The following is a 10,836-nucleotide window of genomic DNA, read 5'->3' as shown; positions in this document are numbered from 1 at the left end:
CAAAGATAAAATGTGAAAAGGTAGCTTTTTATTTATCAAAAGTTAACAGCAACAGGCACATATTAAAATGAGTATGGCAAAGCCTTTTACAAATGGCTTCACACTTAAGCTTTCTCCCAAGAAAATGGCTGTTGCAACAAACTGTAAACATAATTGATAAACAGTCTTTTACAGTAACAAGGGAAATACAATGGAACTAAAAGAAAGCACTGGTTTTTCTTAAAACTAGATTACAGTTGTGCTTACTATACATAAAACAATTTAAAACAAATTACAAAAGTGGAATGTTTTAAGTTTAAAATTAGTCCTTAGGTTTTTGTCCTAGAAAACGTCTGTTCACATCAAAAGGCCCATCAAAGGGTCGCGTTTCATCAAAAAGGGGAGAGGGGGGAGACGAGAAAACAATGCACTTTTTTCAAATCACAACAGGAAGTTTGGTCACTTAGCTTTGTGCATAGTTTAAGGCAACTGGAGCGTCCGCCACAGCTCCCTCCCCCGCCCCCCGGGGGGGCTGCCCCTCACGGCACATTCTAAAATAAATAAGAGCGTCCACATCCGATCCTTTCCCACAAGGATAAATAGAACACATGCACAGTCACACATGCACAACATGCACACAGACATACATCCGCCCATCCACACACAACATACCTCTCACTGCAGCGAAAGGGGCTTTAGTACCTTGCTCTGAAGGGCACACTTCCCCATCCCACTTTATTTCAGATTGGCAATACCCTGAGCTGATTACGGTGTTTTACACATTCCACCTTTTCTTGCATGTGCAGGTCAAGTGTACAGTAGTGAAAACAACATGCAATGTCTTCACTGCAGAATCATAATACAGCTAGGACACGGGTGCGCTGCCCTCCCGCCCCCAGTGAAAACTAAGCGTTAAAGGAAGGGCACGCCGACCAGCCCTGGAGGGAGGCTGGGCGCACGCTAGGACAGTGCGGTGTTCAGTGCACAGACAAAACCGGAGCACACGGGGGCTTCGGTGGCATCCAGAGGAGAAGGCAGGCGAACCGGGGGGAAGGAGCTGCAGTGTAAAGTTTGATCTGTAACGTTCTTAGTGGTTCCTTAGCAGTTATGCTCCAAGGCAAATGTAGAACCAGAATTTCAGAGTGGATTTGTAAACATCAAGCCTGGCCAGAGGCAGCAGAGCTGGGCACTTCACATTTCCGTTTCTCAGAGAACTCAGTGGGAGGTACAGACACACAAGACTGCATGAGACTGGTTAAATCCCGAGAGATTTCTGCTGACAGATTCCGTTCAAGTTTCATGTTCGAAGAGTAAATGCTTTGAGAAACACCTGGCACTCCGCAAAGCTTCTTTGTCTCCTTTCGGATTCACGCCTGCTGGGCTTTGCAGATTCCAGGTTTCCCAGGAGAGCCATATCCATATTGCGTGTTCAGGTCTCAGAATTAAAAAGTGGGTTCAAGTGACCGACAGAGGAGATCCTGGCATCATCCACCCGGAAACCTTGCAGTCCAGAGTCAGTTCCCTCACCTCCAGCCCCCGCGTCACGTTCTAACCTCCAGGAGGCAGCCTGTCCTCGGTTCTGGGTAATGACAACCGGTTTCCTGAGGTAATAACTATGAGTTCAGCTCCTCGAACGCAGCTTCAGGGTCCTCGCTGCTGGGCGGTTCTCTCTGCAGCCCCTCCCAGCTGGCTTTGTTCAGCCCCACGTGTCCGAGCATCGTCTGCGACAGCCTGGTGTTGGAAAACCTGGCCCACTCTGTGAATAAAGGCTCCACTAGGTATGTCATAAAACCTTAAGGAAAAAGAGAAAAAGGTATCAACGCATGTTCTGAAACTTTATTTTTTTAAGATATACTTTTATTGATTTCAGAGAGGAAGGGAGGGAGAGAGAGGAACATCAATGATGAGAGAGAACCACTGATCAGCTGCCTCCTGCACGCCCCATGATGGGGATGGAGCCCGCCAACCTGGGCATGTCAACCTGGGCACGTGCCCTGACTGGGAATCGAACTGTGACCTCCTGGTTCATGGGCCGATGCTCAATCACTGAACTACGCTGGCTGGGCTGAAACTTTATCTTTAGAAACTTTATCTCTTCAGTGTTTACTCTCAAGTCCTATTCCAATGTTATCTAAACCTTATTTTTCAAAAGGTTTTGTATGTATAAATTTAAAAGTCTTTTCTGAAGAATCTATTTCTTAAGCAACTTAGAGGTGAACTGACAAACATATCAATCTTTCTGACTCCTCTCAGCTGCACAACCACGTCCTGTTGTTAAAGCAAACACAGGCCATGCTGACTGAGGGGCGGAGGCCACGAGGGGCCACCCAGCACTGCGGGGACGAGGCGACCTGCAGGGGAGCTGGTGGCCCCTCTGGACACCCTCAGGGATGGTAATCTTCACACCTAGCCACGACTAAAATAAGCCATTTTATTTAATTTTTTTAATCCTCACCCGAGGATATTTTCTCATTGATTTTTTAGAGAAAGTGGAAGGGAGAGGGAAAGACAGAAACATCGCTGTGAGAGAAACACATTGGCTGGTTGCCTCCTGCATGCACCCCGGCCAGGGCCCTGGGAGGAGCCTGAAACCAAGGTATGTGCCCTTAACCGGAATCAAACCTGGGACCCTCCAGTCCCCAGACTGATGCTCTATCCACTGAGCCAAACCGGCTAGGACTATAAGCCATTTTATTTAACTTAGAATTCACATAAGCCCAAACTTCTGACAAAAATTATGAGTCTAAAAAGAACAGAGGAGATTAAAGCAATTATTAAAGTGGACATCAAAAGTGTACCAGGGTCCTACTTTATAAATAACTGCTATACTGATCTCCTTAATTCGTAGTCAGATCAGAGGAGGAAAAGGAGTGATTCGGGACTGTCTGCATCTTTAAGCAGCACTCCATGCCCTTTATATCTGATGTAATGCTCAGAGTCTCTTACTCGGGGGGTGGAAGCTCCCAGAAAATGCCTCATCAATGAGAAATATACATTAGGAGAAACAAATACGTTATCTTCCTGACCTTTCATCTGCTAAGGACGGGGAAAATGTGCATCCAAATCCTATCGCTGCTTATGTGAGCGGCTTTTACATTCTCTTCTTCTCTAAAACCCTGTCTTTGCAGCAAAGACCATGTTGACCACAGACAACAAATTAAAGCCAGCAGCACCCACTACTTTTACTTAAAAAGTCAGATATGGTCTGATGGCTGAATTTTCTTAAGAGTACCAATGATGGGATCTGAAAAGGCAGTTAGGAGCAGAAGTAAGGCTCTCTTGCATTTCTCCGGTTCCCTCCACACGAGCTGAGCACCTGCTCTGTGCCGGCGCTGTCCGGGTGGCCGGAGGGGAGCAGGGACTGGGGCTCCCTCGGGAGCTGCGCCTGGTGAGGAGGAGACACACAGAAATGCCCCGCAGCCCCGAACGGCGGCTCTGGGCGCCGCCCTCACACGGGGCCAGGCCGGCCAGCTCCCGGCTCTCCGGCAGCCGAGCTCGGGCACGAGCGGCTGGGCTTTCGCACCAAACGCAGAACCTCGTGCTCACGGGCTTCCCGTGACTCTTATTTGATTCTCCCACTTGTTCCTTACCCATCCCTGCCCCTCTGATAATCCTTCCCAGAACCTTCCAACACTGACCAGACCTAAGGAACAGTTTAAGGCATCTGGCTTCTTTTCCTTTTTAAATATTGCAGCTTTCGGAAACCGCATTTGCAAGTTCTCCCATTTGCTCGGAGACCTTGGGTCAGCAAAGCCATTTAAAGTCGCTACAGTGAGTGAGGACCATCCACCGGCCCCAGCTCCTCTGCCGACAGCCGCCTGCTCTTCCCCATCTGGAGACCAGTCTCCTTGGGAGCCGGAGCAGATAGATCCACGTCCGTCCGTCTTACCCTCTGAAACCTCAGCGGTCCCGGCTGAGCCGCGGTCCTGCCCTTTCTGCATGTCTGTGCCCCTTCCCACCGACTCCTCCCCCCGCCCTCCGCAGGCAGGTCAGTGCGCCGTGTCCTCCCCACGGCCCTCTGCCATCACAGGAACCACATTTCCGAACCTGAGCTGACAGAGTCCTTCTCAGTCTATGCCACAGCATCACGCTATCTTCTGACTGTCCGGAAGCTTTGCCTTTCTAAAATCTGTGTACACATTCCACTACGTTCAGTCTAATTCTCAAAGGCCCTACTGCATACCAGTGACCAAAATCAGTCATTCCTCGAACCCTTGCCGAGTTCCCGGACACGCCTGTCTGTCCCCCACCACTGCCCAGCGCCCATCACAGGAGGGCCCTGCCCTCTCCCTGCGGGGGCGGCCCCTCGCGGGGCTCTCCGTGCCCGCGCCCCCAGTGCGGCCAGGGGCCGAGCCTGGGGCCGGGGGACGCTGACCGCAGAGGAAGGTGCTCCTGGAGGCAGGACGAGGGAGAGGAGCCCCTGAGCTGAAGGCGCAGCGGGAGGTGGGGACCACGGAGGGTCCTCGGCTGCTCTCGGTGGACGAGGGGTGGAGACTGAGGGGCAAATGGAGGCCAGATTTCCAGAGGCCCGTGCCAGAGGCGGAGGAACCGCTACACCGAGCGGCCGTGATCGACAGGAGGCGGCGGCAGTGCAAACTGCTCTCATTACACTCAGCTCAGTGGTCAGCTTGTCACGTCCCACAATTACACAAAAAGCGCATTTCCATTTTAGAACGCACAAAAAAGGAGCTGTTACATGTTCTGAAAAATTATGCTTTTTGCAACCTGTGGTCAAATGAGAGTAATTATAAGAGCAAAATACCATATTTTCCGGCGTATAAGACAACCCCCTAATTTTACAGTTAAAACATAGGTTTAGGCCTATATTCGCTGTATAAGACTACCCCCCCACTTCCGAGGCAACACCAGTTCTTTTTTTTATAGACCGCCTCTCTGACTCTGGCCAATCTGAGCAGGCTTTTTACTAGAACACAGTGTAGCTTCGGGTACAGAACATGTATAATTTGCATACATAAAAAGCCTGCTCGGATTGGCTGAGTTAGAGAGGCAGTCTATTAAAAAAAGAACTGGTGTTGCCTCGGAAGTGGGGGGTAGTCTTATACAGCGAATATAGGCCTAAACCTGTGTTTTAACTGTAAAATTAGGGGGTCGTCTTATATAATACGCCGGAAAATATGGTAAGAGTAAAATTTTAGATGGTTTAAGTGAGCATAACTGTAATATTCTGTATTTCAAATGTGTATCTCTTTTTCTTGACAAAGTTCCAATCAGTAGCATTTTTCTAATTGTCCGTATCCACGTATAGTTACCAATCTGGATGTTGGCAATATTCTCAGTCTGACGATCACAAAATGGACTAACACCCAAATGATACTTCTTCTCTATGTCTCCTAGAAATTAACAAAAGAGACAGAACCATTAATGTGGAGCTTACCTACTGTCTGTAATCAAAGTCTACATCTTACCTGTCAGCTCCCCAAAACAGGCAACACATTTCCTCCCGAGAGGAAGCCTCCCAGGTGCCTTTACGCTAATCACACATAGCAAAGCCCGTCCCAATCAGAGGACTTTTACCTGGGGTTTTACCCGAACACTGTAGTTCTGCCAGCATTTTTATTTAAATCTTAGATTTCCAAAGAAAGGTGCATGAAATGAAAGATTCTTGATTCCCACGTTTAAAGCACAAAAACGTCTTATGTGTTCGTATGGCCACGCCCTCACCACAGGACAGGAGGGTGAAGTAAACAAAGTCTTCCATTCAACAAAATTTCCAGCCACACTGATGCCGATTCATAAAAGCATGCACACACATCCGATGATGTGAAGAAAATTAGTTTTCAAAACACGCTCAGTCTGTACATTATTGGATATATGTTCATCTACTGTAAATTGTCACTAAAAATTTCAAGTATCTACTGCTGGCCTCCTATAAATGTCTGAGTTATTTTATTCATATAATGCTAAGAAAATGAGCTGAATAGATTCATTAGCGTTCAATACTGTAACTTGCCTTGATGGAAGAATTCCTCTGTTACTTTTTCGCTCCACTGCTTGCTTAACTCCCAGGTCCGACATGGGTTACAAATGTCAGCACATTTCAAAGCCATCTAGCAAGCAAAACAGTTACATCGTGTTAAGAAAAAAGTAAAATTCCAAATGTAGTAAGTTTAAGTCTACTCTAATAGTGGCAAAATAACACCTTAAAAAAAGGAGAAAATTCTGCAACAGGAAATTCACTTTTTATATTACTTTCATGACTAACAGGTCTACCAACCATTTCTCCAGAAATGCTGCAAGACTGCAAACCTACTGCACAGCCCAGCTCAAGGCCTGGATTACCAGAAAGTGACCAATACATCACCCAACTCCCTGTCCATTTTCTTCTTAAGCTTTAATAAGTGAGAGCTATTAACATGAAATGCTCTTTGAAAACTGTTTTTGTTAGGAATCCTGAGTGCGAACAATGCAAATCATTGGTGCCCTCCGGGGGAGTGGCTCTCCCTCCGGGAAGGAAACCCACAGCTTTCTCTCAAGACTCAGCCACTCTGCACACAATTTCAGTCTAACAGTCACATGACTTACCTAGAAACAGAACCTTCCCGAGCCCCACTTACCTGTAAAACCAAGTGTCTATGCCTGACATCTTCCAGGCATAAGTCGCCTCGATCCAAATGGGACCTAAACAACGACAGATACTCGTTTTGGCGGCTGATGTCTGTGGCTAGTATCAAAGCACCTATCTGAGTCTCCATTTGTTTCCTGAAATTAGAAAAATATAAAAAGAAAATACGAGACTTTCAATTAAATAGTTACTTATTAATTTTTTCTTAATATTCAGAAAGCTTTATAGAGGCCTGATATATTCTAATTGCCACGCAGCTTTTAACCTATTACAAAAAAATGAATTTTAAATAGTGCATAAATAATCAAAACTAAAAGCAAGAGTTTGTAGAAAATACTAATATGCAAACATTCTCAAAAGAGTGCCTTTTATTTTTCCGCCTCGGTGGAATTATGTGCCTATGAAAAACAATAAGATCGGTATATTTTCTGTGGAAATTCTTTGCTGGGATGTGCTGAGGGTAAACAACTCTGGGTTTCTTTTCTAGTGCCTGAGATCTGGGAAGCAGAGGGACGTTTCACAAGGAGGGAAAAGAGTCCATTCAACAACAGACTCCGATAGACATTTTGATTAAAATGCCTGATTAAATCCTGATGAAATCCCACCAAAATGTTTGAGAAAGTTTAGATTCAATTATATGTATAGTTCAATAGTTGTATACTGCCGTAAATGTATACTCAAGAGTCAATCATCTAAATGACTGCCCAAATTTTCTGGAAGGTAAAAGATAACACGTTAATATAAATAAAAAATATATGGTATTTTAGCCCTGGCAGGTGTGGGTCAGTGTTTAGAGCATTGGCCCAAGAACTGAAGGATCCCAGGTTTGACTCCCCGATCAAGGGCTCATTGGGTTGCAGGTTCGATCCCTGGCCCCGGTTGGGGCGCCCATGGGAGGCAAACAATCGATGTGCCTTTCTCACATCGATGTCTGTCTGTCTCTCCCCTCCCCTTCCACTGTCTAAAAATTAATGGAAAAAAATATCTTCCATGAGGATTAACAACAACAACAAAATAAACAACAACAAAAAACCATATTAAAAACCCCCCAAAAAACTATCTCAAATCTAATAACAAGAGAAATAAACTTTACAAAAATGTCCTGCCTTTTGCCTCCTGGGTGGCTCAGTTGGTTAGAGTGTCATCTTGTAAACCAAAATGGTTATGGGTCCATCCCCAGTTGGGGCATGTGCCGGAACAACCTATCAATGTTTCACATAGATCTTTCTTTCTTTGTTTTCTTTTCTTTCTCCCTCTCTCTCTCCTTCTCTCCCTCTCTCTCTCTCCCTCCCTCCTTCTCTCCCTCTCCCCCCCACGTTTCTCCCTCCCTCCCTCCCTCCCTCCCTCCCTCCCTCCCTCCCTTCCTTCCTTCCTTCCTTCCGCTCTCTCTAAAATAAATAAACATATCCTTGGGTGAGGATTAAAATAAAATAAAAACCTGACTTTTGTTTCAATGGGCCATAGCAAACATTATCTTTGTACAATGATCAGAACTGTCAATAGATTAAAAATTTCACAATATTGAAATACAGAAAAAAACAACATCCAAAGAATGCTATTGTGTAGAGTTCCTTAGTTTTAGTTTTTACTTGTATTAAATCTGAGAATTTAACAGGGGGCTCATTATCAAATGCAAAACATGATAAAAAGGTATAACAAAGGAAACATTTTAATCTACCTCAGTCAAGGAAAAGATACTTCCTATATACAAACATGTATGGCTTGAGCAATTTTTATATCTGTACTCAGCAAGAAACAATTCTACTTACCAGAAGTACTGTCATAACTCCAAATGGTATCCATGAATAGAGTTTAAAAAAATAAAAAATAAAGTCCAGCTTTTTTTTTTTTTTATGGTCATTACACAAAACATGCAAGTTTTTAAATCATGAAAGGGAAAAAGGAAAGAACTGTGATAGTAGCTTAAATTTTAATACCCATTGTGTTGGGTATTAAATTTTCATGCCTCACCTTCTTGCTAGAATTAGCTGGTTTACACAACCACTGACATGGCTTTCCTAAGACACCGTCTCTGAGAGGCTTACAGTGAACCGTGGCTTATGGACAATGACACCGTCATGTTGGGCTCATTCACATCCATGCTCTCCATTAGGCTTTCACGTGGCCTGCTTAACATTAAATGATCTATTCTAAAAAATTAGTATTTTCTGTTCTTTCTAGAAGTGACCTATAGCTGCAGGATTTTTACTTCTCATCAGTTTTATTTTTAATAAATCGATTTGTTATACAGAGGGTTTACTTTCTATTTATTTCTAGAACTCAAGGTTTAGCACAAAATGGAAATATGTCATATTATTTATATTAATAAGCAGTAAACTGTGATTGAGCCATTTTGCATTTGGAGTGAGTTTTATACAGTACTCAAATCCATGGGATGATCTTTCATAATAATTCTCTAAAAAATACTATTAACTGTACTGTAGAACAGGTTTAAATTACTAAAATTTTTATAGAAACATAAAATAATTTACTCATTAAAAATTAATACCTTCCCCCCACAAACCTGAAAATTATGGAAAACTTGAACATAATAATGTAATTTTAAAACCTTATAAAATTGTTTTGCCAGGTTAATTTTCACAGTTAACAGCAAATTAAATTTGTCTGAATCCAGCCTACCTGCTCTCTAATGGCATATGAGAGAATAAACCGGATTCTCTCAATATCCCCACTGCAGATCTCCAGTGGTGATTTTCCAGGACTGAGGTATTCTATAGGAGAAAAAAAAAAAAGCATGTCTGAGTTATTTAATGGTAATAAATCTCTTTCTAAACATAAAGAATTATTTGGAAGTAATATTAATCTGGTAAAATCCTAACATTTGTTAACCACTTTCACTTCTTGAAAACAAGGAACATTTTTAGGAATGCTAGAATATTGAATGTTGATGATAAAACTGCACTAACCTTGTATAAAGTTGCCAAGTAATGGTTAGTTTTAATAAGGAAAGGTTGATTAACGCCTGGATGATCCAGATCATGCGTGGCAGCTGCAATTAAGCTCAGCAAGACATCCCAAGGAGTTACGGAGTTGGCAAGCTGAAGTTGACAAAAGAAGATGAATTATAGTCATATTTGAAATCAACTCTGTTCCACTGCAATGGTTTAAATTGGACCCAAATGGCAATGTCCTCCTGTCCTGGTTTTCAGACTGTTCGCTAAGGCGGCTGGCACCTGCTGGGCTGGCCCCTCCGACGCTGAGAGAAGTCAGACTGGACAGCCCTGCCCGGGGACCTGACCAAGCTCGTCCTTCACAGCTTCCTTTCAGACAAGCTTAATCACAATGGCCAAGTACAAGCCATCTCAAAAAAGATTCTATTCGAAAAGAGAATAGTTCTGAAGCAATAAACACAGGTTTGTATATTACCACAGCCATTACAGCAAACAGAAAAGACCTATGAGGTTAAACATTTTTTTATTATAAGAACACATAACATGAGATCTACCCTCTTATCAGATTTTTTATCAACAAACTAGAGGCCCCATGCACCAAATTCGTGCAAGAGCAGGCTTCCTCCACCGGCTGCCGGCCCTGGCTTCCCTCTGGCTCTCGGGACCTGGGCTTCGCTCACAGCCTGGCTTCGTCTGGAAGGTTGTCTGGAAGGACATCTGGTCTAATTAGCATATTATGCTTTTATTATTATAGACTGTTTGTGGGGAAGCACGGAACTTGGTTGGAATATCTGTGAGGAGGATTCTCCGAAAGGTCGAGGGCCTCTGAGGGGACCCTGACTTTTCCAAACAAGTTCAACCTCCTGGGGTGTTTTGCTAGAATCTCTGTTTGATCTTTTAGACCCAACCTTGTAGAAGCATATTCTTTCTCAAGGATGCTTACCTTGCTGGTTGTATCTAAGGCTAATTTTAGTTCCAACTGTTATGCCAATAAAAGCCAGAGGAGGCAGGTGAACAGGGCTACTTGGCGGCGATAGCCAAGCAGTGCCTTAGCCCTCTCTTTCACAGAAATGTGTGTCAGAGTAATCATTCATCCATCGCTCAGGTCTGCTGGTCAGCCCTGGCAAAGCGGTGCCCTGTGTGAGGCTGACCAGCAATTGTTTACTGGATCTCAATTAAGAACCTAAAAAGCGAGGTTACTTCTGAGGCCGCGCTGACTAAGGAGGCTACTGGGTCATCAGAGAGCAGAGTCCCAGTCCTGTCTGAACACAGGCTCTCCCAGCGGACGGCACACTCGGAACAGCGAACGCCACGTGCGAACCTCAGAAAAGGCGATCTTGTAAGCGAACAATTACACTGCTG

The 10,836-nt window shown here is 44.2% G+C and overlaps 1 protein-coding gene across 10 annotated transcripts in view; it reads right to left on the bottom strand.

Annotated features, from left to right (window-relative positions):
• Positions 1-10,836, bottom strand: part of PDE7A (phosphodiesterase 7A) — a 100,317-nt gene that overhangs the window by 13,116 nt on the left and 76,365 nt on the right. For 8 of the 10 annotated variants that reach the window (XR_014793160.1, XR_014793161.1, XR_014793162.1 and 5 more), the window contains 6 exons: positions 9,490-9,621; positions 9,203-9,294; positions 6,555-6,699; positions 5,951-6,047; positions 5,250-5,330; positions 652-1,771 (listed from right to left, as the gene is read on the bottom strand). Coding sequence is in view for 2 of the 10 variants with exons in the window: in XM_084864391.1 (XP_084720517.1) it covers positions 1,593-1,771; positions 5,250-5,330; positions 5,951-6,047; positions 6,555-6,699; positions 9,203-9,294; positions 9,490-9,621 (726 nt within the window). In the remaining 8 variants the exon portion in view is untranslated. Of the gene's footprint in view, positions 1-8; positions 1,772-5,249; positions 5,331-5,950; positions 6,048-6,554; positions 6,700-9,202; positions 9,295-9,489; positions 9,622-10,836 lie in introns of those variants that run through there. The other 2 variants (XM_084864391.1, XM_084864390.1) reach the window with 1 other exon arrangement.

The sequence above is a fragment of the Pipistrellus hanaki genome, assembly GCF_964339955.1.
Source record: "Pipistrellus hanaki genome assembly, chromosome: 17".
In the NCBI taxonomy this organism is placed as follows: domain Eukaryota; kingdom Metazoa; phylum Chordata; class Mammalia; order Chiroptera; family Vespertilionidae; genus Pipistrellus; species Pipistrellus hanaki.
This window is presented reverse-complemented; position numbering and strand designations above follow the sequence as displayed.